The 26,438-nt window shown below is 43.7% G+C and overlaps 1 protein-coding gene across 6 annotated transcripts in view; it reads left to right on the top strand.

The window, feature by feature from the left end:
- MYO1C (myosin IC) overlaps positions 1-25,994 on the top strand; it is a 50,907-nt gene extending 24,913 nt beyond the window's left edge. For 5 of the 6 annotated variants that reach the window (XM_085522273.1, XM_015880446.3, XM_085522274.1 and 2 more), the window contains 31 exons: positions 7,011-7,166; positions 7,779-7,894; positions 10,884-11,082; positions 11,972-12,052; positions 12,794-12,973; positions 13,163-13,261; positions 13,496-13,609; positions 13,923-13,994; positions 14,140-14,259; positions 14,480-14,562; positions 15,011-15,116; positions 15,423-15,503; positions 15,896-15,987; positions 16,517-16,611; positions 16,839-16,885; positions 17,140-17,220; positions 17,389-17,494; positions 17,995-18,112; positions 18,327-18,440; positions 18,630-18,706; positions 18,804-18,872; positions 19,301-19,385; positions 19,669-19,828; positions 20,299-20,382; positions 21,356-21,449; positions 21,543-21,598; positions 21,929-22,064; positions 22,723-22,793; positions 23,173-23,270; positions 23,483-23,582; positions 24,512-25,994. In XM_085522273.1, coding sequence (XP_085378399.1) covers positions 7,011-7,166; positions 7,779-7,894; positions 10,884-11,082; positions 11,972-12,052; positions 12,794-12,973; positions 13,163-13,261; positions 13,496-13,609; positions 13,923-13,994; positions 14,140-14,259; positions 14,480-14,562; positions 15,011-15,116; positions 15,423-15,503; positions 15,896-15,987; positions 16,517-16,611; positions 16,839-16,885; positions 17,140-17,220; positions 17,389-17,494; positions 17,995-18,112; positions 18,327-18,440; positions 18,630-18,706; positions 18,804-18,872; positions 19,301-19,385; positions 19,669-19,828; positions 20,299-20,382; positions 21,356-21,449; positions 21,543-21,598; positions 21,929-22,064; positions 22,723-22,793; positions 23,173-23,270; positions 23,483-23,582; positions 24,512-24,538 — 3,117 coding nt within the window. In that variant the 3' untranslated portion in view covers positions 24,539-25,994. Of the gene's footprint in view, positions 1-7,010; positions 7,167-7,778; positions 7,906-10,883; positions 11,083-11,971; positions 12,053-12,793; positions 12,974-13,162; positions 13,262-13,495; positions 13,610-13,922; positions 13,995-14,139; positions 14,260-14,479; positions 14,563-15,010; positions 15,117-15,422; positions 15,504-15,895; positions 15,988-16,516; positions 16,612-16,838; positions 16,886-17,139; positions 17,221-17,388; positions 17,495-17,994; positions 18,113-18,326; positions 18,441-18,629; positions 18,707-18,803; positions 18,873-19,300; positions 19,386-19,668; positions 19,829-20,298; positions 20,383-21,355; positions 21,450-21,542; positions 21,599-21,928; positions 22,065-22,722; positions 22,794-23,172; positions 23,271-23,482; positions 23,583-24,511 lie in introns of all 6 variants that reach the window. The other variant, XM_085522276.1, reaches the window with a different exon arrangement.
- The last annotated feature ends 444 nt before the right edge of the window (positions 25,995-26,438 follow it).

A 26,438-nucleotide genomic window follows, 5' to 3' on the forward strand; every position in this document is an offset into this window, starting at 1 on the left:
AACCTGGAGATCCTTGCATCTTTCCCAAGGAGTCCATCTGATGCTGAGCTCTGCATGAGGAACTCTCTCCATGCCAAAGGGAAGCACAGAGCTTCTGGAGGACCCGCCTGCCTGCTCCCAGCAGCACGATGCATTTATAGGTGGAGTGCATTGTGCTTAAGGATTGTGGTTGGCTTTCTCTTGGCACAGAGGATGGTAGGAGGCAGCCAACCCGTGTCCAGCAACAGACATACAGAAACAGTAGTTTTTTAGGGTGATAGCAGTGGTGTTGTCTAGGGTGGTGGTTTGATATTCTCCTAGAGAGCATGTGGGTGTGGAAGTGCCCTTCGCATGCACTGAGAATGCATTGCAGTGCTTGCCCTGTTTGGAAAGTTTTACTGTGTTTGAAAGACATAATGGTCTGAAATGGTTGTGTGGGGCGTGTGGAATCCAGGGCAGAAGGTGGGAATCTCTAGTGCGGGGAAAGGCAGAGTACACCAAGAATAACAGTGAGTCACACAGTGTACAAATATGCGAGAGAGAAGAAAGAATGTGTTCATTTAGAGAGGACTTCAACAGCAGTTAGCAAAAAGCAGGGAATGGGGCCACAAGGTCAGCACCCCATTGCTGCGGGCTGGGAACAAGTCCAAGCCATGGTGCTTATCTGTAGGCCGATGTTTGAGTTTCTGTTCCCTTCTCACCTGCTTTGTCTGACGCAGTGGTGGTGGCAGAAGTTCTCTGGAAGTGTTGTGGAAGGGCAGTGGTTCCAGTGTTTGCTCTTTCTGCCATCTGTTTGTCTTCTGATGCTTCTGCTGGACCTGAGCTCACAGGTAGCACTGCTGTGTATACTGAAATCAGCAACATCTATCAACTAGCAACAGCTTTATGCCACCTGTTCAGGAGCAAAAATGTCAGGTCCTTAAATACAGGAATTCACTTTATTCACATTTCCAGCCTTGCTCGTGTTCCTGGTTTGCCTCATTCATTTTTCTTACCACTCTTTTATATTGAGCTTCTTGATTGAAACATGAGCATCCCTTCTTGGGGAAAACGTTTTTTCTCTCCTTCATATTAGTTCTTTAAACTTATTCTTTTCAGTTATAATCTCTTCTCTATATCCAGTCTTTCTTCCTCCTTCCCAAAGGTGTATCATCAGGAAAATATGTTTAAATATTGAACAAACAACATTTCCTGCTTCTCGTGCAAATCTCCGTGGCTCCATTTGGTTTACTGCTAATTGTTATTTGCATTTCTAATTTACATTTGAGCTCCTTGGATAGATTTCTATTATAAATACTGCAAGTGTCAAATGCCATTGATTGATATATTAGGAGTGGTAATTAACTGCAGCAGCATCCACACCCTGCATTATTATTTTTCAGAAGAATGAATTTTACTTTCACAGTTCTATCTCCCTGTGACCTACATGCATTTAATAGACACTTAAAATATGCACACAGTGTGATTACATTGCTCACGTTCCCCATTCTGCTTTGCATTTTAGGGTGGGAGATTAAATGTAGCTTGGAGAAGGGGAGGCAGGACTTGTAACTTCCAGGCAGATTGATGCTAGAGACATAATAAATCTTGGTGAGGGCAAAATAAGCTCGCTTCCCCTATATTTCTGATTATGTAAAGTTTTAATGTACTCCAGCTTGTCTCTGCTTAAAATATGGAAGACTTCAAAATAAATACTTTACAGGAATTAGACAAGGAAGTGGCATTTGTCTCTCCCTAATATGATTTCTTGCATAGTGGATGTCATAGCTAAATCCATTCAATGTGTGTTTTAGGATCAGGTGGGAAGTATCAGAGGGAGAACTGAGTTCTTGCATGGGCAAAGTGCACCCAACTCCAGACGTTCCTTTGTTGGAGATGTATTGCTCTAAAAGAAGCAAGAATTAAAAGAAATCATTCTGCTATAAATGGGCCTTGAGTGGCAGCTGCTGGCACAGTAATCTCTTTCACAAGTTAAAGTTGTTCCCTTTATATCCGCTATTCCGTGTTCTCAGTGTTTTTATCTGGTTTTGATCTCGTTCAGTCTGACCATCTCAAGTGCTTGACTAAGATCCCTTGACTCAGATCCACTTGTTGTTTTCATTGTTGCTTTCTCAGTATGAAAGGGAAGAAGAGCTTTCCCATTCTGCACCTCTGGAATTGAAGCCCTGGATAAAGTAGTTGCTTTTATTCTGCTTTGCTGTCTAGCTCGTGCCCTGCCCAAACCCTTTCCCAAGCTGAACAGCTCAGTAGAAATCAGAGATTTTTATTTTCCTTCCTGCAGCTCTGGAATGACGCTGAAGAATGTTATGCTATCCAGGAGACAAATGTGCTTTAAGTGTCACCTCCACACAAGAAGTTCATTATTGGTTTGGACTTCTTATTGTCTTCCAGAATCTAATCTGTATTTTCCTTCCCACTTAAATTTGGTTCTTGCCTGTATTTCCGTTCCCGGCTTTGTAACTATTTCTGGAGCCCACAGATCAATCATCTTTCACTTGATACCGAGATAAAGATGCTTCTTTCCATATGCACCAGCTTCCTGCAGCTCAGTGCAAGTCTCCTGGTCTGCTGAGTGGTTACTGGCTAATCTGTAATAATGCTCTGTCAGAGGAAAATACTAAAACACGCGTCTTAGATTTAGAAGGAGAAATCCAGTTTCTGTTGTGTGATGTTTCATTCTACATCAGATGATTATAAATCATCCCCACGTAGGACCAATTCACTATGAGAGCTGCAGGTGTCTTCCCATCAATCATTCGGGGATGTTCCTGGAGGAGGGAGAGCTGCATGAGCCACAGGCAGCACTTCTGTGTCTGGAATTGCAGTGTCAGTGCTGAGATACACCTCTGGGAAAGGGGAGGTAGGAAATTGTGCTATTAAAGATGCCTTCCTCCACATTCATGGGATACTGCTTGTTGCACTGCTATAGACCAAAGCTGTGGTGTGAGTTACTTGCTCAGTTCATGTCAGCCCTGATCTTCTATGCTGGTGGCAAAGAGTTGCCCTCCATCATCTTCCTTCACTAAGGGAAATTTCTCAGCTGTTACTCAGTCAGTCTGAACACTCTCGTGCTTTGGAACTTGTTGTGCTGAGGTCAGAAAGCCTTGGGTTTTGTTTTCAAGGCGTATTGGATCTCCAAGTCCTAAGCAGAGGAAAGTCTTTATCACGTTTTAGCAGTTAACATAGTTTGAAAGTAAAATATTTGTTTATACCCTCACAATACTGAGTCAGAGATTTACCAGCTCAGTTTAGGAAACTCAGTAGCACAGTCTAAAGTGCTTTTGTACTCGTAGGTGCTGCTTGTAAGGGTATTTTCTGATCTTGTTGACTCTTGTATGAACACAAAGGAAGGCTGGAACTTCAGCCAACATAAACCTGGCTCTGCAGGCCGCATTGAGCAGCACCAATTGACATCAGCTGAGAGTCGCTCCCAAAATGTAATCGCATGGAAGAAAAAGGCATGTGGAAGTTGCACCGCTTTGGTAATTGCACTGGCTTGGTCCCACCATTCAGGAGTGACAGCTTTTCCTTTCCTGGCACAGAGCCACTGTTGTGCTGATGGCTCTGGATAAGAGATTAAAAGCAAAAAGTAGGTTAGAATAGTGTGGGAATGAGTCCCTTGGAGCTGTACCTCAGGGTGGGTTCAAGAACCTACTGCAGTGGGTTTGTACTCCCTCAAGCAGGAGTGACCATTAGGAGCTGATTTTAGTAAGGCAGAGTTTCAACCAGAAGACACGGGCACTCCTAAGCCCACAGGCACTAAGATCACGTTGAGATGGCTCAGATTTTTGCAGTTCCATGCTGGGTGTGAGTAAGTGTGCCTTAAGTAAGGCATTGCCATGGTATATCCTACAAAGGTTGGGATCCTTAGCCTGGTCCTTTCGTTGGTCCTGCTGTGAGAACAGCTCATGCACCACTGTGCTCCTGTAGCAGCTTCAAGCAAAAGTGATTCTCACAAGAAAGGATCTAATCAGACCCTCACAGCCCATATTCTCCTAATTATAAGGAATACTTACTCCCTACTTCAGGGCTTTCAGAAGTGTCCAAGCTGATCACTTGCATAGCATAGACCAGAGGATGCTTTAAATGAACAGAGCATCAGCTGGATGTGTTTTGGCAGAGATAAATCTATATATTCAAAACAGGTCTTGCTGCAAAGGTGCTAAAGGTGCTGGTCCTGTTGCTGCTCTAATAGTCAATTAGCTTTGCTGTAATATTCTTTTAACACCTAGACAGGGTTTTCTAGCATTAATTTACAGCCACCAGATTTGATGGCTGCCTACCCACACAAAATAACTAACATCTTAGTTATTTTAATTTATCCAGTGCCTCACTGTCACGTTCATCGTTCAGTAGGAACATATGGTCATCTTTGTGACTATTTTTTCCCCCTAAATAGTATCTTCTTTGCCCACTTTCTTCCTTCAGCATGACTGTTCTGTTTCCATTTTTAGAAATGATTTATTTTCCCCTCCTTCAACACTGCATCTGTTGAAGTTACTGGTAGTGAAATAGTTGGTGTGGGCACTTCAGGTTGGTGGTAGGTGTGGACATAAGCAATAAAATGCTGAAATGGTGGCATGGAGGAGCATGTTTAGTGGTGGTTTATGACTGATATATTGCATTTGCATTGAATTTAGGCTTGGAATGTACAATGTTGCCTGAAGTTTAAATTCTGGATCATGGAGAGAGGGTAACCTGGTCACATTTAAATGTAGCTAAAAAGGTGCATTTCCTTGTGGGTTTTTCTTTCTATAAAGGACTGAAAAATGTGGGCGTTTATTTTGTTCACACTGAGAGAGATTGGACTTCAATAAGAGGAAGAAAGCATGGAGCAAACTAGAAGCTGCTTAGGCTTAAATGCCTGTCCCAAAGGAGGCAGCTGCAGCAGCATTCTGTGTTGTAAGTAGGATGGATCGCTTCTTCCTTAGGCTGGCTGCCTGCAGCTGGGATCAGTTTGTCCTGAGCTCAGGGGAGTGGCTGATGAAAGAGCTGCTGAAACTGCTAAGTGATGTTTTCTGTGAAAGTCTTCAGAATTATATAAACTTGGATTAACTGTGCCAGGGTGGAAGTTTCTCAGTCAGTTTTTTGAGGCAGCTGTTTTAAAACTGCATTCATAAGCTCAGCCACTTGGAAGCAACTGGTTTTCTCTTTTGTTGCCACCTTTGGTCCCATCACCTTTTCCAAAAGCTGCTCCAGAATTGCATGGCTATGACATAAGCTTTCTCATTTCTAGGCAGAGTTTATTTGTATGTGGCTTATCCCTATTCTGCTTTGTTTGAGGTTTTTTTAGACAACCTTGTCTTCTACCTCACCACCTTTCCACTTTACCTTGGCAAAAGGGATTGAAAAAGTCAGCAAAGCACTTTGCTTGAAGGCATGGAAGAGTTGGCTTGGAAAACCTGGACATTTAAGGAGGATCTCTATGCCAGTACCTGCAGAATTCTCTCAAGCTTGATCTTTGAGAGCTTAGAAATCAAACCATGAGACCAACTTAAAATAAAAACTGAAATTGTGTTTCTCTGTTATGTTTGAGCCATTAGAGTGGATCTGGATTTGAGATTTCCTAGTGGTAATTAGTAGGAGCTTGTTTTTCTCTTCAAAAGCTGCTGGTTTCATGCAGTGACTTATGCCTGGGCACTGAGCTTTCAGGAAGGAGCCAGTTAGAACTTGCAGAAGTTGGGAAAACTACTTTTGTCAGTGCTAGGTAAGCTTGAGCAATTGCAAGGTGAGGGGATTTGTGCTCCTTTGGGCCCATATTTATGCTTTAGAGGGTCTTTCCTTTATTACTACTTAACAAATCTTGAGCTCAACTTTCTTCTGACCAAAGTTGCTTTTATTTTTTCCTTGCGAACCATCAGTCCCTGTGCTCTGACCACTGTTATATCTTCAGAAAGAGCAGAAAGGAAATACCTGGCAATGTGAATCAGCAAAAATCACGCTCATCGTTGTGCAGGAGGAGGACTTTGTTTTAGCAGCAGCCCAGCATTCCTGGGCTGTAAAACTGCTTTGGGAGGAGGTGACTGGACGTTGCTGTTAGTGCATGAGCCTGAGTAGGAACAAACTGCAGTGGCATTTCTTCTAGTGGTGGGAATATCTCAGAATGTAGCAACTCTGCAATGCTACAGTGCTGTAGGAAAATGATTTAAGGGAAGGATGCCTGCTGGGGGAAGTTTGCAAAGTGAGGATTTAAGAAGATAATAAGGAAATGCAGACAGATGTGAGGCGAATTGTTTAACACCTTGCATCTCTGATTTGTGTTGTCTCTTGTCTTTGCCTCGTACCCTGCGTCTAATTGCCTGTAGTAGAAATTTTCCCTTCAAGTAATGACTGAGTCACTCGGTGCCCATTTCCTCCCTTGTTTTAATATGTGAGGCTGAATGAAGTAAGCGGTCAGCAGACCCATGTTTTCCAAAGATGGCTGTGTCTGAACCACACTGCACTGAAACCGTAACCTTTGAAAGAGCATCAGGGAGTAGAAGTTCCTTACTGTATGGGATCGATGTTAGTGTCACAGTCTCAATTCATATCAGTACAATGGGATGCAGAAGTGCCCTTTTCTCTTAGTTCTGTATTTTCCCAGAATTTCCCATTGGGGATCTCACTAAGGCTTCTCAGCTGATCTGCAGTGTGAAGCTGTTTGCTCATGAGATGAATCACTGTTAGTCAGAAAAGATTCCTTACCTCAAAATGACTTCCTGTTAAGAACTGAGAGAGAAAGAGAACAGAAGAGAGAGCACGTTTCAGTCTCCCAGTTTTATTCTCTTTATGAAACGCTTGTTTGATTTATGCATTTATTTAAAGTGATTGGAAGTTTGGCAATAACTTCTCCCCAGCGTTGGCTTCTCTTCCATCAAAACTATTACTGTAAATAACTGGTAAAGCATTGGTATACATGAACTAACATTTTTCACCAGCACTAGGGTTATTCTGATCTCCTATTTATAGGTTGTCCGTGAGTAATCCTTATGGATTCAGTGTGCTGCATAAAAACCACAGCCGTCCCAACCTTGCTCTGCTTTTGGTTGCAGGGAGCAGGGACTAACGGTGTTCGTTTGACCATGGAGAGCGCCCTGACAGCCCGCGACCGCGTTGGGGTGCAGGATTTTGTCCTGCTGGAGAACTTCACCAGTGAAGCAGCATTCATTGAAAACCTACGGAAGCGCTTCAAGGAGAATCTGATCTACGTGAGTAACAGAGGAACAGAAGCCAGAGTGTCCATATGTGACCTGGGCTTGGGTAAATCAAATAGAAGACGTAGTGTAGCTTTGTTCAGTAGTTGGAGGGATCTGGAGATGATGGTATCAGCTTTAATAGACCCTGGTTGCTTGTGTCAGAACAAGTCTTGAATAGTGTCATGTTAATGCATGAAGGGACTCATTTGCAGTGCTTCAATTGAGGTCTATGGGTGTTTACAGGTCCTGCCAGCACTGAAAACCCAACACACATCACATTTCATGAATTCGCTCTGTAGTGGGTTGTCATTAACCCCAGGCTTGAACCCAATCCCAAGCAGTATATGAAAAATAATCCAATATTCTCACTTGGTAGAAGATCTAAAACCACTTGTAGGTGCTGTTAGTCTGGCAAGGATGACGTGTCTAGCATAACTCCTGCCATGTCATGCTGCTTGAAGAGGTCACTTTGTCTACCCTTGGTCTCTTTGGAAGCCTTTAGTGGCATCCCCTAGGCATGCAGTCCTTGTCAACAATGTGAGCCTTCAGAGCCGCTCTGTGGGCTCCCAGTGAACCCACTGCTGTTCCTTACATAACCTCTTTATTTTGTGTTTTCTTTTCCAGACATACATTGGCTCGGTTCTGGTGTCTGTTAACCCATACAAGGAACTGGAAATCTACAGTAAACAGAACATGGAGCGATACCGTGGTGTCAGCTTCTATGAAGTTTCTCCCCACCTGTGAGTGGCCTGTGGGTAAACAGTGCAGTTTGTGTAATTCCCACGCAGGCATGTGCAATAGTGACATGTGAAAGCAAGCAAATAGGACTTCTTGTCCCAGAGACAGCCCTAAAATCATAGGGATATGAGGGATCCTTTAAAGGGTGTGGTGTATGGCTCTTTCTATTCCTGTTTCCCTCTCCAAAGAGGATGAGTTGCCTTTGCAAGAGCAGTATTTGGAAAGGGAGGTGGTTCCTTCCTGGCTGGAGGAACAGAGCTGCTTACCCAGCCCTGGCAGGACAGGAGTTCATTGTTCCAGGGTTACTTGGGGTCTGCATGTCCGGGTTGTGAGTTTCCCCTGCTGCTATATCACTCATGTAGCATGAGGTTAACTAGGGGAAAGAGTATGTATATGTGTGCAGTGGTTTCATTCCTACCTCTGATGTTACAGCCTGACCAATATTTATCTGGTATTTCCCCTGTTGCTAAGCTACCATGTGCCTGTTGGAACAAGGAATGTATTTATTTACATGGTCTGGCCTGGTGAGCATTCGCAATTTCCCATATTAAAAAAAAAAAAAAAAAAGAAAGAAAGAAAAAAAAAAAGAGGCTGAAAGTTATTTTTGAAAGCATTTGGATCTTTTTGTCAGACTGAAAGAGAAAGATGACTGGGAGCAGAGGACATTTGGCTCCATAATGTTTTCTTTCAGTGCCAAGGGCCAAACTCGGAGCACTTTTTGGAGAGAGCTTTTTCTTTTTCCCCTTCTTTTGGGATCTTGGAAGAGTAAATGATATTATTTTTGAGCAAACTATTTGGATTGTTTCTTATTATTGGCACATAATCCAGAAGAGTAAGCAAACCAGAATGTGCTACAGGCGCGGAGAGGGAGAGATGGCATCATTTCTTGGGAAAGTCTGAGCATTTGAAGCTGTGTTTGCTTTGATAAAACTCTGATTTTTACAGTGTTTCAGACTTCTTTCCTGGGTGTACACGGAAGGCAGTTAAACCTGAATGACCAAGTTCTCCCTTTGAACTGGGTGTTGCATGGTGTATATTGTTTGTGTGCCCTGAGCCTTAACTCTGCTGTGAGCTCTTGCAAATCCCTGTTGCCATGTGGGCTTCCTTCCATCCTGCCCTCCAGGCAGAGGCTCTTTGGCCTGTGATCTGGGCTCTCTTCATGGTTTTGTTGTCATTGGATGAAAATATTTTGGGTAATCGTTGGGTCTGTGGCTATTTTTTTGTCAGAGGGCTGAGCATGATGGCAATGGGAGTGTGCTGACATGGAGGGCCGAGCAGCTCTGCATTACACACAGTGATGTAAATCACAGAGCAGCTGATTTCTGATGCTGTCTTCTTCCTTGATGTAGCCCTATGAGGAAACTGTAAAACCTGCAGCTTGTGAGTTACAGCCCTTGAGAGCTGTGACACCAAATAGCAGCACTGCTCCAACTGGAGAAAGCAGTAATCATCGTCAACTGTTGCTATCATCCCATTAAAAGTCATTATATCATTGGATTATTAATTCCCTTTCAAATGTTCTGAGTAGTACTGAAAGGATCTGCGGTGTAGTACTCTGTGCATCCCCTTTTGCACTACTACAGGTGCCTTTTTCTTCTTTATCTGGTTCTAAACCAATTAGAGAAAGCTGAAATACTACACTGTTAATATTTATATCAAATACTCTGCCTCTCCACTGTCTTGGCCTGAGCAGTGGGTTTTCTGGGAAGCGTATCACATGCAGCCATCCAAAGGGGAAGATGTATCCCTCTGGTCTTGAAGCTTCCCAGAGTGCTGTGTCACATCCTGCCCTATTTATAGCCCTATTTATAGTGGGGTTTGGAGATGGTGGCTACAAGTGGGACAGTGAGCATCTCCAAGTGAAAGGGATTCTGTAGGAGGTACACACAACTGTGAGCATTCTGCTCACCCTCAATGAAGACATGCAACATAAAGGCAGTACTTAAAAACTCAATGAAATTTATATTTATTCGACTGACTGACTTTCAAAATACTTCAGGGACAGAACTTGAATGGGAAGACAAGGAGTTGATGAGTTTCATAGGGGTAAGTGTGCAGTTGTGTTGCTAGGTAGCTCAGTGGTGTTGCCTTAGCACCAAGTATTAATAGACTTGAGAAGGCCACGGATGTTATTTTGGTGTGATCATATTTAATTAATTTCACAGCATGAGAGTTTAAAAAAACCAAAGTCAGAACCCAATGATTATTAAGACATTAATACTTATATGAAGACAGGTATGTGCTTGATAGCTGCATGTAAGACAGCTGAGAACATTATTATTGAGGTGTTCTTATACATCTGCATTTTGAAGCTAATGCTCCCCTCCTCTCTTACCTTCTCTCCTTCCATCTGGTCCTTTTATTCCTCTCTCCTTCCATCAGCATTTACCACCACTGTTTGTCAAACCTTCTTTCTGCTCTCTGGCGTTGTGAAAGTATGAGTGATTCTTGGGACAAGAACCTGTCTGGTCTACTCCAGGGAGGAAAGTAAGAGAGAAAAAGAAACAGGAAAAGCAAGTATCCAGGGACAGCAGCGATAAACTGTGGTTGTAAGCAGGCAGGAGGAAGCGCTGGGTATTTTGGGGAGTGTTTGGCCATTGCTGGATGCTTGTTAGTCTGTTCTGGCTTAATGGGCAGGGGGAGCAAATGGCTCATCTCTTTCCTCTTTTGCAGCCTTTTATATTCACTGTCAAATGATTTGAACAGCATGAAGACCTTTTGCAAAAGAACTGTTTTTAAGGGAATTAATTTTGATAGATTTATGTTATGACCCTGCAAAAAACTTGGCCTGCAGATTAAGATGTGTATAGAGATGTCCGAAATGACTCCCAGCCATCTCCTGTGTCAGCAGTGTAGAAGCAATACGCTCTTACTCAAGCCATGAGCACCAGTCTCTTTTTGAAGTATCTCTGCTGGGGGCTTCTAATGTGGGATGGTCTCTGCCCTTCCCTTGTGGAAACAAACTCACACCTACTTCTCGTTGTTCCGTAGCTACGCTATCGCAGACAATTCGTATCGCTCTCTGCGCACGGAGAGGAAGGATCAATGTATTCTGATATCTGGAGAGAGCGGGGCTGGCAAAACAGAGGCCACCAAGAAGATCCTGCAGTACTACGCCGTGACCTGTCCAGCCAGTCAACAGGTTGAAACAGTGAAGGACCGTCTGCTGCAATCCAACCCTGTCCTGGAGGTATCTCTATAGAGTCTGCAGCGCTGGAACTTGACATTGAGTCAGGCCAGCAGTACTCACATTTTCCAGCTGAGGGGGTGGAGGCAGCTGGACCCTGCTGGGTGTGATTAAGCTGTCTCTGTGCAGTGAATAGCATATCCTGGGAACGCAGGTGGGCAGATCATCAGTACTGCACACAGGGGAATCCCAGCCTGCTTCCAAGCCAAAGAAATGGTTATTTGCTGCCAAGCTCTTTCATGTCCACCAGAAACAGCTCAGGCGTGGCCGGGCTGCAGGAGAAAAGCATTTGAAGTGGGAAGAGTCCTGGTGTGTTGCCTGAGCTTGTAAAGCCAGAGATTGACACATCTGTTGTGGGCAGCTTTGCCCTCCAATAAAAGCATTTGTGGGAGCATTTTCTAGTGCTGTGGTGTCCTCTAGTGTCCAGCCCTGCTCTGTCCTCATAGTTCCCTTCAGTATTTCCATTCTACTCAAATCCATGCTGTGTGCAGGGGAGGGTGTGATTCCATATGAGGAGAACCCTGAGAGGCCTAAGGCTGTTGGGATCGTGCCTGCTGTGAGCAGCACTATGAGATACTGGAAGCAAGCAGCTGTGATGAGCAAGAAGGCTTTGAAAAGATGGTCAGACTTGCTGTATGTTGTCAGCAGTCAACTGGCCTTTAAATGAGTTTGCTGGGGGGATGGAATTGTTTTCAAAGGCGTGCTCCATCTGCACTAATTGCAGAGGGTGTAATAACCAGCATTGCAATTTTGGATTGTAATCTGTTTTCATCTTGCTTTTGCTTTCAAGAAGGACAAACCTAAGCCTTGATGGCTGTAAATTGCAATTGGCACTTTCACAATTATGTTATTTGATACTGATCTGTTTTTCTCTAATCGTTTATCATTTCAGGCCTTTGGAAATGCGAAAACCCTTCGGAATGATAACTCCAGCCGATTTGGGAAATACATGGATGTGCAGTTTGATTACAGAGTAACTTAAAATCTGTTTTATACCTCAGAACTGGTTCCAGTCGTAGCAGGTCTCTGTTGCCTGTGCTTTATTGCACTGATGTGTGCATGGAGTGCACGTTCCCTTGCTGGCCCCGTGAGCTGTGTCTGTCGTAGCAAAGTTTGGTTCTAGAAGAATGCACTTTGCTTTCTTTCCCTCCTCTCTATAGGATGAGAGAGTGAGATTGAATCCTCTTCCTTCTAGGGTATATGTGCACCTTGCAAATAGATGCTTCCAAACTATATCTACCTAGATCAGTTGTGAGCTGTCCTGTGTTACTCTGCATAATGTTTGTTTCAATCCTGACCCAAATTGCCCCATGTGGGGAAGATGAACACAATGCAAGAACTCAGTAGCTGGGTGTATGTTCGTTTTAGTGAACTTCTCAATATATAATCCCTCCACACTCAGTTTTACTGGGTTTTTTTTTGTGTGTGTTGAGTGAAATCCGAGAGAGAAGAATATACAGGTTAGGATATTGTTCAGTATACACTGTATACACGTGATCTATATAATCTTGTATTATTTTCACTTCATAGCTCATTTTACATACACCTAAAAACTCAAACTGGTGCGTGTTTGCCAAGATAGAGATTGCGATGCCAAGTTACAAATAATGTTCTGCCTTTTTGTAGCCAGTTGTTTTGTATTCTGTTCTGCCAAAGAAGCAGAATGTTCTCCTTTATGTTAATAAAGTATTCCAATGTATCTGGTTTGATTTAGGGGGCTCCTGTTGGGGGTCACATCTTGAACTACCTCCTGGAAAAGTCTCGAGTTGTGCATCAAAATCATGGGGAGAGGAACTTCCACATTTTCTACCAGCTGCTGGAAGGAGGGGAAGAGGACTTGTTGCGAAGGCTGGGCCTTGAAAAGAACCCACAACAGTATCATTATTTAGTAAAAGTGCGTGTTAATTTGTCATCATAATATTTTGTTATATTGTAGAAGAAATATATTCTCAATTGACTTTCTGTCTTCCTTATGTCACTTCAGAAATAATACTGAAATACCTGCTGTAGAAGGAAACGTGGCTGAAGTGCACTTAGCACTGTGACAATTATGTACTTACTATGTCAAACTGTGTGTTTTTAGGGTCACTGTGCAAGAGTCAGCTCCATAAATGATAAAAACGATTGGAAGGTTGTGCGAAGAGCTTTGTCCATCATAAGCTTCAATGACAACGAGGTGGAGGTAGGGCTCATTGACAGCACAGCTGACATTCCCTCTTCTAAGGCTTTTTCTGCTTTATTCCTGAGCAGAGGCAGCCTTCAGAATGAAGGCATTCCCTGCAAAAACCTTCAACCAAAGCACAGAATGTGTTTGCATACTGTGAATAACTACTGCAAAAACCTCATTGCCTTTTCTGTCATCGTTCTATGTTTTATAACTCGTAATCCTGATGTCTACCTGTTGCTTCTGTCCTAGGATTTGCTGAGCGTTGTAGCCAGTGTTCTGCATCTGGGGAACGTGCAGTTTGCTGCTGACGAGCAAGGAAACGCTCAGGTCACTACAGAGAACCAGATTAAATACCTGGCACGAGTGAGTATCATCAGTAAGATGTATATTACGTGAAAGATGAGTTTGAGATTTCCTTGCTTAGAACTTGATACCAATATCTCATTATTAAAAGGTATAGGAGTTGTCGAATGAACTTTCATTTGGTCTGAGTACAATGCAAATATTAACATCCAATCGTTTTTTAACTGACAATTGCAAGACGGCCAGCAGTATGAATAGGGACCGTAGGGTTGTTTCGCTGTATTGTGGTTTTGGGGTCTAGCCTTTCTGATCTCTTAAAACTAGTACTGATGAACTGCTTCCTAAATACATTTAACATTCTACTGCCTTGCAGCTTCTGGCAGTTGAGGGCTCTGTTCTGCGAGATGCACTGATCCACAAGAAGATCATAGCAAAAGGGGAAGAGGTAAGAGCTCAAATGGGGGGTCTGGGATGCATGCGGAGTTAAATCAAGCCAATGCAATACCAACCCCTTTAGTAACCATGAGGCAGGAAGCTTAATTTCTCAATGGAATGGCTGTTGGATGACTTCTTTCTCTTTCTGTATACAGTTAATCAGCCCTCTGAACCTGGAGCAGGCAGCCTATGCAAGGGACGCACTCGCTAAAGCAATATATGGACGCACTTTCTCCTGGCTGGTGAACAAAGTTAACAAATCTCTTGCTTACAAGGTAAGCGAATCTCTTGTTTGTTGATGAACAATCCTGCCTGGAAGGCAGTTTCAAATCTTTAAGCTGCAGCAAGTTGTTCTGTGTTGTACAGTGATTTCCAAATAAATTTGTTTTCCACAAAGAAGAGGGTAAGGAGCAAATGCTACAACTAAATGGGGGAGATGTGGTGGATTGTAGCCGTGACTGTGACCACATACAAACACTTTGTGCCCTATTGCAGGAAGGAGAGTTTCCGGGCTGGAGAAGCACGACAGTTCTAGGATTGCTTGATATTTATGGGTTTGAGGTTTTCCAGCACAACAGGTTTGTTTCTTTTGATGTCTTTGTGTTCTGAGTAAGCTCCGCATGATTTCCATAGTGTTTTCTCTCTGTTTTATGACAAGTCTGGTTCTTTGACTAAGTGAGAAAGAGAGAACACCTCAGCTTTAGGAATGCTTTGAATGGGAAAGCAGCTGTAGAACAGCAGATAGAATTATAGCAGAGTCTGGAAACCAAGTGGCAGGTGGCAATGAACTGAGACTGAATTTGTAGTTTTTGTGTTCCTTTGTATTCTTATGTCTATTTTTCTCTCCTTCTTGGAGTTCTTTCATGAGATTTGCTAGGTAATATATATAGATTCAGTAAATAATTCACTACATCTCTTGTATTTGTCTTGATTACACATGGAACCTTAATACTACTGTCCGCAGATTAAAGCTTATTTTACTTGTGATACAGTATTAATGAATATTTTTCTGATTTTCCTTTGCAGCTTTGAGCAGTTTTGTATTAATTATTGTAACGAAAAATTGCAGCAGCTCTTCATAGAGCTCACGTTAAAGTCAGAACAAGAGGAATATGAGTCCGAAGGAATTGCGGTAAGAGCCAAATCACCACTTCCACTGTCTTCTGTGTAGCGCCTCCTGCAGGCCAGACAGATGGGGATTGCATTGGGAATGGTGTGCAATTCAGCTAGAGAGAGTCGTGCCATCCCAGTCTTTTAAGGTACAAAAGATGCATTTTAAAGGGAACATTGAGAAAACACGAGTGCAAAAAAAGCTTTACTTTTCAAAGGACAGGAACATTATTTAAATAAGGTGCTGTCTAAAACGTTTTGAAACTTTCACTCTTTTTTTCCCCATCAAAAGTTGTTGTCACCCAAGCGTGATTTCTTGTCTTTGCAGTGGGAACCGGTTCAGTATTTCAATAACAAAATCATTTGTGATTTGGTGGAAGAGAAATTCAAAGGCATCATTTCTATTTTGGTGAGTTGACCCGACCTTTTAAGGGGAAGAACACAGGAAAAAAAAAGGGTCTAAAATTAGATTGGGATTGTTTGGGCAGGTGGGGAGAGCAATGATACACCCAACAGTGACGCCATTGGAAGTCACGTCGTATCATCTCCATCTGCTCTCAGGAAAGAAGCCTCCAATCCAGGCAGTCTGAAGGGATGAACTTGTTCTCCTTTTCAGTTCAGCAATTCTTCATTTGTTAATATTAAGTGAAATGGAGGCGTGAGGTGGCCTGACTATTAAAAGGCCGAGGGTTGAAGCTGGGAATGTGTTTTGATGTGGCAGAATTAGAGCTGATCTATATGCTTACAAGTGCAGAGAGAAACTGAGACCAGAACACATATTGTTGGTGGTGTTTTGTTCAGGATGAAGAATGTCTGAGACCTGGGGATGCCACAGACACAACATTCTTGGAGAAACTGGAGGAAACTGTGAAGAACCACCCTCATTTTCTCACGTGAGTCCATAGCTGAGGCAGCTTTACTGGTGGGTTTCACACGTGTGACGGAGCCTGCAGGTTTAATGATTCTGGAGTAGCTTTATACCTCGTTGTGTCTATGGCAGTGGCATCCCACATAGACTGGATCCCACAAAAAATGAGAGTGTTTTCATTTGCAAAGAGGTTAGACTGTGAGTTATGTTAGTACAAGATAAGCAATTAAAACAGAGCTGGAAAAGATGTGGTAGGCTGGCAGAAAAGAACACGTCCAATTTATGCATTGAATCTTATTTCTTCTGTACTTGTATATTGTCCAAGCCTGAACAAGGTGTGTAAAGATCCTCCCTGAGCAGATTTTATGACATTTTTATGTTTTGCTGGTTGGTAATTCACCTCTTTAACTTCTGGTCTTTAACAAGAAGTGTGATTCCCTCTCCCACCCATATTCATTTTATCCCCCTCCAGGATCATATACCATAGTGCTTCTTGAGGTGAATCCCACATGAAACTCTTTGGGCCTCACGAAGCTGCTTTGTTTTCTCACCAGGCACAAACTTGCTGACCAAAAAACTCGCAAGTCGTTGGGGAGGGAGGAGTTCAGGCTTTTGCACTATGCTGGAGAGGTCACCTACAGCGTTGCAGGTAAGTGTGCGCCTCATCTCAGCTGTCTTTCACTCTCTTTCCCTCCTCCATCCCATCCCTTTGAATTAAAACAGCTTCACTATATAGCAAAGACTTGTCTGTGCATGGAGTACTCCCATATACCATGTGATTAACTGGATTAATTTCCCATCTCAAATGCCTGCCTTGTTGTTATGGAATTCCTATGGAACAGCAGTGGCAGCCTGAGCCATTCCTTTTTCTTCCAGGTTTTCTAGATAAAAACAACGACCTTCTCTTTCGGAACCTGAAGGAGGTGAGTATGGATAAGGGGCTGCCTCCAATAGTCAGCAGAACAAGGAGTCTGCTTCAAAACGGGATGAAATCTGAGGGAAAAGGGTTTTTTAATCCCTATCTGGAGAACGTATGATAGAACTACATTATGAAAAGACAGATTAAGGTTTTCAGAAGTTTGTTTTGTTAAAAACAGAACAACTCAAACCCCTTCTGTCACACGTTTCTGGAATAGCTGTCTGAAGTTCATTCTCTGAATACTGTGCCTCTCTGCAGACCATGTGCAACTCTGAGAATCCCATCATAAATCAGTGTTTCGACAGGACGGAGCTGACGGACAAGAAGAGACCTGAAACGGTAAGAACACACGAGCTGCTGGAGATGTGGCTATTTCCACTTTTTTAAAGCCATGTCCTGTTTAACATGGTACCTTCAGAACTGGAGGCTGTCAGGTCTGTTCTGCTAAGTCACAAGTACAAGCTGTACATTATTGCTTCATACCTGGTGTTCTTTCTTTTCTCCTAGGCAGCAACTCAGTTTAAAAACAGCCTCTCTAAGCTCATGGAAATCCTGATGTCCAAAGAACCCTCCTACATCCGTTGCATTAAACCTAACGATGCTAAGCAGGCTGGTACGTCCCTGGCTAAACTCCTCTGAGTGCTTTTCTATGACAGCTGACAGACCACCACGGCCTGGTCAATGGGACACAGAAAAGAGCTCAATTGAATAAGTCTTGTGAGATTTCTCATTTGGGGACTGTGAATGAGCTCCTCACAGGAAGGGGATGGCAGTGCCAGTCAGGAGTTAGAATGGAGGCACTGGGCTTGGGTAAGGTCATGGAGTAAGGTTGTATTTAAAGTCAAGAATTGTAAACCAACATCATTTCCTTTTAATTAGCTTTATTCTGTTTCTTCTTCCATCTACGTACAATATCCTAAAGGACAGCTTGTATTTGGAATGAGATATAAACGTAAGAAAGGGACAGGAGTTACAAAATAACTTATGTGAGGATGAGGTAGAGGTTAAAGATAAGGGTCTAAGAGAGAACTATGCTGAACTGAACATTCCCTTCTCCACATGAAAGGGTAGATATACATTAATGCTGCTTCTCCATTTTCATGCCCTCTCAAGATCGATTTGATGAAGTTCTAGTCCGACACCAAGTGAAATACCTGGGGCTGATGGAGAACCTCAGAGTGCGCAGAGCTGGGTTTGCGTATCGAAGGAAATACGAAGTTTTCCTGCAGAGGTAGAATTACTTTGCGCTTCCTCTCCCTTTTCCTCCCTCTCCCTGATGTTGGCCCCACAGATACTGAAATGGGAAAGTGTTCAGAACAGCGAAGAGCAGCCCTTGTGTCTGAGTTATTTCCTTGGGGGAGCCAAGAGGATGATCTGACCCCTGTTCATTACTCTGGATGAGTTGAACATCTCGCCCTAAGATTTCTTCTGCTGTCAATTTGCAGATATAAATCGCTTTGTCCAGAAACGTGGCCTACGTGGGATGGACGGCCCCATGACGGAGTGGCTGTGCTGGTGAAACATCTTGGCTACAAACAGGAAGAATACAAAATGGGACGGTTAGTTCTTCTTATTTATTTCATTTATATTAATTTGAGGTTATGAATCATTGGACATCAATGTCACTGCTCTTAAATAAGGCACTTCTGTTTAATGGGTGGGGAAAAGATTAGAGATCCCAAAGGGGATGCTAAGGGCAGGAAGCAAACTTCTCTGGCTTGTTAAAAGTGCTGCATTTCTATTTCTAGAACAAAGATTTTTATCCGCTTTCCCAAGACTTTGTTTGCAACGGAAGATGCTCTGGAAGTGAGGAAGCAGAGCCTGGGTGAGTCACACATCGCAGCAGCTTCGTAGACTGTTTGTTTTGTGATTGTTTTCTTTGGAAAATTGTTTTCAAATTGCCGTTTCTCTTGCAATTTCAGCAACAAAAATGCAGGCCACGTGGAGAGGTTTCTACCGTCGGAAGAAATTCCTGCACATGAAACACTCAGGTATGAGGGAGAAAGGAAGCTGCAGTGCTGTGTCATTGCGTGGTCATTGGAATGAGTGAGAAGTCAGGGGTGAATTGATTTTGATGTACCAGAAGGAGCATTGCTGGGAGCAGAATGGAAGATGTGCTGCTCTGAGTCCTTCCACATTATTCCTTGAGACTCCGATTAAGAGAACAGGCTTAACTTGTTCATACAGCAGCCTCTGTTCCAGCACTTCCCATCTACCAGTGCTTGTAATTGCCATTTATCCACCTTATTATATTGTTTAAAATTGAATTGTAATCTTTTCCATGTGCCACTGTGAAGTCTGGTGGTGTTTTCTTGTGAGATTTTCTTTCATTCTTGGGCACCCTGCTGGCATTTCTGTGCGATGTCAGTATTGCAGTGAAGGATCTCACTCAGCGCAATGTTCTTTGTGTTGTTTGTAGCAATAGCCATCCAGTCCTGGTGGCGAGGAACCCTGGGCCGTAGAAAAGCTGCCAAGAGGAAATGGGCAGTACAGACTATCAGAAGGTGGGTAAAGAGAAACATAACCCCTGGTTGGGTGCTTATTTCCTAATGAGAGGTAAGATGGTAAGAATGAAAGATGTAAAGATGGTAAGAATGGAATAAGAAAGATGGTAAGAATGAAGTTTCTTGTCACTGCAGTGTCAGGGATGTTTATTACTAAGTTAATATTCAGGTAATATTTTCAGCTATAGCTGAAAGTTCACTGGGAAACCCAGAGATGGTTGGAATGGAAAAGACCTCTAAGTACCTCTCATATCAACTGCTCCTGTTCTCATCTTTCCCTCAGGTTCATTAAGGGCTTTATTTACCGGAATCACCCTCGCTGCCCAGAGAATGAGTATTTCCTGGATTACATCCGCTTCTCCTTCCTGATGAACCTCAAACGTAACCTGCCAAAGAACGTCCTGGACAAATCATGGCCAACCCCTCCTCCATCGCTCTGTGAGGTGGGTACAGCTGCACCACACGTGGCATGATGAAGGCTGTGGGCTACCAAAGGCCTAAGGGTCTTCTCACTCAGGTTTTGCTTTAGATTAGCATCTGTGCTAATAGAATTAAAACACCACGTATGTGTTGCAAGCATGCCTATAAAGTTATTGGAGATACAGCAGTGAACTGCACTTGGCAGAGAAACAGAACATGGCAGTAGGTCCCAATTAGCTCATCCAAGTGCCCCTGTTTGTTTGGACTGTGTATGTACATTGGGAAGCAAGGATGGGCATAACCATGTGAAATATGCACCTCAACTGGAGGATGGTGCTGGACAAACTGTCTCAGAAGGAAAACACAGACTCCCTATTACTTAGCTCTAAAAGTGTGTCAGTTCAGCTGTGGATTTGCTGCAGTTGTTTCCCTTCTCCTCACTGCTTGCATTGGTTTGTCTGTTTTCTCATGTACTTTGTGAATTCTCCTTCAGGCATCCCAGCTCCTGCGCCAGTTGTGCATGCAGAACATGGTCTGGACCTACTGCAAGAGAATCAGCCCAGAGTGGAAGCAGCAGGTACGTGGCAATCTGCATTCCTTCACAGAGCAACATGGTGTGACTGACATGAGTCCTATACTGCAATGCTGTGTAATGCACGATACAGGAAACAGGGTCTTTCTGCTGGCACTGGTGATAATAGAATGAGAATTTCGCAGACTCAAACCCAGTCATTGGCCAAACAGAAGTTGGGGGAAGAGTTTTCTGTACTGTTGTGTTTCAGGCTTGTTCTGGACATAAAAATAACACTGAAATTGGTGGAGCAGTGATTTTTCATATGGTAAAAGCTCAGTGAAAGGTGATAACAGGAACTGTTTACATTAAGCAGCATAGATGTTACTGTTTTGAGAAATGGCAGTAATTAGTTCCCTTAAGGCCTTGTTTTTAATGAGATAGTGTACCATACTGCTTATGAAGGCCTGCAAAGTATTAATGTAATAAAACACTATAGGTGAGTCAGTGGCTGAGCCTGTGATTAAGGGCACAGGATTAATATAAGCCTTTAGAGGGGCAGAAATGCAGCAGAACATGCTCTTTCCCAAGCAGCCGAGACTTACAGACGTTCCTTATCGACATTTTTACCTGTAAATCACCTCCTGCACTTCACACTCTGTAACAGCATCCATAATGTTAATGAACCCTATATAAAGCAAAGGGATTTCCTGTTTCCTCGTTAGCTGGTTTTGTTCTGCCCATTCAGAATAAGAAGTCAGACCTCAGTACCGGTCATACCGACATCCTGGCACTCTGAAAAGGACCAAAGGTTTAATGGTGAATCACCTTCTAAACAGGAACTCCCAGGGCAATAGAGCAGCTCACAGTGTTACTGTTTGTCAAAGGATAAGGGAGAGAACATTGAGGAGATGAGGGAGTGGGAACAGACGTTTTACACTGCACCAACGAGGACGTCACTTCGTCTCCTTGAAGACAAACACATTTTATTTGAACAGAGATTTTATATTAAACAAGAATCCATCTTTTGTCCTTGCAGTTGGAACAGAAAGTAATTGCCAGTGAGATTTTTAAGGGTAAAAAAGACAATTACCCTCAGAGCGTTCCTCGACTCTTCATCAACACGCGACTTGGTGAGCAGGGGGTGCAGAGCTGGGAAGAAGGAAGGGGGATTATTTAATCTTCTCTTGCTTGAAACTTTTCTGATCCCCTTCTTTTCATTTTAGGTAATGAAGAGATAAATGCTAAAGTCCTCCAGGCTTTAGAAAGTGAAGCAATTAAGGTGAGCAATTAATGTAGCAGGAAGTTTACGGTAATATTAAGCTTTGGAGATTGTCTGTGTGAAGAGCTGATGGATCAGAAATACAAGAGGAAGGTTTTGGCAAGTTATGGCAGATAGAAGTGAAAGGGATGCAGCCAGCACTGCTGCTCGTGATGCTTTGAGATGCTTAAAGGGGAAGATTTGAGATGCTTAAGGGGGAAGAGAAGGAGAACGATGAAGAAATCAACACAAAGTGAAGTGAAATCTGGACCTTTCAGGCTCTCTAGGTTAGATGGGAGGCAGCAGCCAATTAAACAAACTGCCTTTTAGCGCTGATAACACTTCTTTCAGTACGCAGTTCCTGTGATCAAATATGACCGGAAAGGATACAAAGCAAGATCACGGCAGCTGCTGCTCACCCAGAACGCAGTCATCATTGTTGAAGACTCCAAAATCAAACAACGGATTGACTACGCCAATCTGACAGGTGAGTGAGAACATACGTGGGGTGTAGCTCACTTCATTCTAACCAATGTGATAGAAAAATAAATGTCCAGGATAAAGACCAACTGGTTAAGAGTGAAATGATTACAGAAAGTATTTGTCAGTTTAGGACATCTTGGACGTGGATATTTCTAACATGAAATTCCATTAAATGCCACTGAAGTTTCTCAACTCATCTCTCCAGAAACTTCTCCAAAGCCATTTCCCAACTGCAGCCAGTTGCACCATTATTGCAGGGATGCATTACATTATTGCAGGGATGTTGGCTTTCAGCCTCTCAGTATCTGACATGGATTTGATTCTTTTAGAGGGTGAACTTTATCAGAGAGAAGGAGCTGCTCTGTGTGTCTGATACACAGCAGCCATTACTCATCTGTCCTGTCTGAAACCTTTCAGCTGCCAGCATGGCCAGCGCTCCTTGCAGCCAGTTCCCTAAGGCAGTTATCTATTGCACTTGAAACTGTCACCATTTGATATGGTTTCTACAGCCACCACTAACAAGGGGTTCCAGGACTCCCTTAATGGTACTACTACACATCTGGATGTTCATTTATGTTCATTTCTGCTCGGTTACCTCAGCTGGCGCAGCTAATCCATGCACCTCTACTGTCAAGGTATTAAATGGTCACTCTCTATTACAGGCATCTCCGTCAGCAGCCTGAGCGACAACTTGTTTGTGCTGCACGTGCACTGTGAGGACAACAAACAGAAGGTAGTTGGACTCATCCAGCATTTCTCCAACCATCTCTAGGAACTGTTTTACAGGCACAAAGAGCAGAAGATCCAGGGTGGAGGTGGGTGGGGGTTTGTACAGGTGAACAGCCCCACTATGAACTTCACTTTGTGCCATCTTTAAGTAGAATTTCATTTACATTTTGTGCTCGTAAATGGGATTCACCAGTGACTGACAGGAGTGGTCGTGTCCCCTTGCCCCCATTGCTGTTACCTTGTGAATGAAGTCACTGCTGTCAGTGCAGTGTGACCTGAGAGATGTTTTCCATGCCAACCTGTTGGAGATAGAACTTCAAACCAATTCTCTTGGTGCAGTCACTGAGAAACCACGATCACAGACTATTGGTTTTCCATCCTAGGGCGACGTTGTACTTCAAAGCGACCACGTGATAGAGACACTGACAAAGACAGCCATGAGGGCAGACAAAGTGAATAACATCAACATCAACCAGGGCAGGTGAGTGGAGCCGTGCAGGCCCAGCCCTGCTCAGGAGCTGCTTCGTTTTTGTGTTGGTTCAGCTTTAGCATTACAGGGCTACAGGCATGTGTATGTCATCAGAACATAATTAACTAAGCCTCTGTTTCCTTGAAGTTCACCTATAGCCATTAAGCACCGGTACAGTGAAGCCACACATTCTAATCATGTTTCTCACCTGTTTGTCTCTGCAGCATAAAATTCACAGTCGGTCAAGGCAAGGAAGGAGTCATCGATTTTATATCAGGCTCAGAACTGCTCATAGCCAAAGCCAAGAACGGCCATTTAACAGTGGTGAGTACAGGACTGGTAAGAAAAGTTACACACAGTGCATCAGAACGCAGACCTTGTCACTAGGCCACATTCACTGCAGAGACACGTGCCATAATTTCCCTGCTGAACACACTGTTCCTGCTCCAGGAACCCTCTCCCCAGTTGGAGTCCTGCACTTCTCCTCCTCTGGTCCCAGCAGACTGCCAGGCTTGCTCAAACTCAAGTAATGGTCCTATCAGTCACTTGGGTTCTTTTACACGATTCTGTCTTTAGTGCAAGTCAAGTTTTAAAGGACTTAAAAACACAAGAAGAAAAACAATTCATCCCTTTTGGAATTGTTTGTGGTCAGAAATGAATCCAGAGCCTCTTTCTTATTACAGCATCAGTGCTGAAAGATCCCCTCCCCTGCCCTTCTGCAGGATGGCAGCTGTCAGGAATGGACTCAGCATTCCTACTTTGCTCAAACAATCCTGCCCTGTAAAGCCCACACACACAGTCCTGTCAGAGGCTTTCCCTGCTCCATGGGACACCTACCAGCTCTACACAGGAAGATTGAATTTGCTCAAGCACACTGCAGTGAGGATCCCACCTCTCTCCATTTGCTGTCAGCAAACCAAACTAAGAAGAAACGCATCCCTTTTCCACCAGCACTTTCAAACCATCCCTAAGATCATTCTTCCAGTTTTGCCCTCCCTCCCACTGCCCACAGATCACTCCTGCAGTGCTGAGCCTAAGGGAGGTTTGTAGGATAACACAGCATCCCTTCTCCCATTGAACAGCCAGCACCTGCTTGTTTCCTGCTGAGCTTCAGTATTCCCAGAGGGAGCTTTATGTGCCCATAACATCCCCCATAGCTCGTCCTGCAGGCCAGTCTTTGGTGAGCTTTAAGGATATTCAGGAGCTAAAGCCATTGCAGCACCTGTTTCTAGCTTGTCTGTCTCCTCCTGCAGGTTGCACCTCGGTTGAACTCCCGATGATAGAAGTGCCACCATCACAGAACCCCTTCCTCCATCAGTCTGACTACCCCCATCCATCCGTACCTTGGCTGGGTGTTGATCCCAGCACACTCCCTGCAGCCTCCCTCGCTTTGCTCATTGTGTATCGTTACCAAAGACCTGCACTTCCAGCATCCCCACAGAACGCATCCTGCTTTCTTGTCTTAACATGAAAGTTCCAAAAGAAAGGCCTTCTCTTCCTCACCTTAGTGGCAAACAACACGGGTCCAACACGACGGCCATGAAACCGTGGCTCACGAAACCTGCTTGGCCGGGCTTTGAGAGGTAGTTCTGACTCTATTTGAGTTTTAAGCCTTGATGGAAACGACCAAAATTTGTGCTTGACATCATCCAAAAGCACAAGCAGAAGAAACGCTGCTCTGTCAGCAGTCACCGAAATGCCAAACTTTATATTCAGAGTGTTTGATGGATGATTTTGAGATGTCGCAATGCTTTATGTTACAATATTAAAGCCATATCGTGTAAATGAGTAAAAAAAACCCCAACCCTGTAAATACTTTATAGCTGAATATGAGAGATTTACTACAAGAAACGGCACTGATGTGGAAACGTATGTTTTAGATTTGGAATTTCTGTTGTTTTTAAGTTTATGAACAGACTGTATTAACCTGATGAACCCATCACGTCACCAACTCATCTGGATACAGCAGCTTTTCTTTTTGCAGCCTCCTCTCCCATTTCTGGCAGCACAGCCATGTTTTTATACTGCAGTATCAGAACTGCATCCAAACAGAACCTAAGGAACACAAACTGCAGAGGTCAGCACTTCTTTGTGCATCTCTGGGCTGTAAATGCAACCTGCAGCCTCAGCCTGTGCACATGTGCCCTTCCCAACGCAGCCCATCTGGCTCTGAGCAGCACCTGCCCCACAACTACTGCTCCCCACCTGAAGTTATCCAGGATAACTGGAAGTTTGAGTTCTCGCAGTAGAGCTGCGATGTTTATCAACAACTCTCACAACTGCCTTAATGGGGAAGCAATGGCCTTGAGCTGTCAGCACTGTGCTACCCCTGAGCCTGCAGGGCTCCAACAAACCCAACCAGCCCCATGGTGGGCAGCTGTGTCACAGCTCCAGCTTCCATTTCCAAGTCCCAAACCTCCAGCAGTGTGTTCTGCACTCAATCTGCCTTAGAGATCCTCCATGTGCCACCCCATCCTGCTGCTGTAGCTCCAGCAGCCCCACTAAGCCCCGGATAAACACGTAACCAAACACGCTGCCACTGACAGAACCATCAGCTCCATCTCATGTTTCTGACATTATACAGTTGCTGAACACTGCCCCAGGCCTGGAATGCTGTATACACTGTACTACATATACACCATATATTGTATATGCTATATAGTGTATATACTATCGATGCTGTATACGCTATTATATAATCTCAAGACTACACTAAATAAATTTTTATGAAGGAAACTTGTCTTTACCATAGAAGCTGTTTCACATGTTTGATTTTGGGAAGGATGGGGATGATCTTCCTGCTTCACACACACCTCATGGGCAGAATTCCTGCTGCCTTCTACCACACAGAGCAGAGCAGCCCTACAAGATCCCAGGCCTTCAGCTCCTCACATCAGAATCTACAGTGACATGTTTCCCTTCTCCCACTCAACTGGACAGGAAGAGTTGTCCTATAGGGGCAAGAGAAACACCAACAGTGCTCTGTGCACAGAGATGGAAGAAAACCTGACCAAGTGGTGTGGAACAGCTCCGAGTCCTCCCAAGGCATCCAGGCTCACCTGTAAGTCTCAACTTATCTCACAAGGAAAACAGCTGTTATTCCTCTCTCTCTCTCTCTTCCTCCCTGTCCCAAATGTTCCTATTCAAAGCAACAGAAGAAAATTATTCTTGCTGAAGTAA

This window comes from Coturnix japonica, chromosome 22 (assembly GCF_054131305.1).
Source record: "Coturnix japonica strain WE chromosome 22, WE-NBRP24, whole genome shotgun sequence".
In the NCBI taxonomy this organism is placed as follows: Eukaryota; Metazoa; Chordata; class Aves; order Galliformes; family Phasianidae; genus Coturnix; species Coturnix japonica.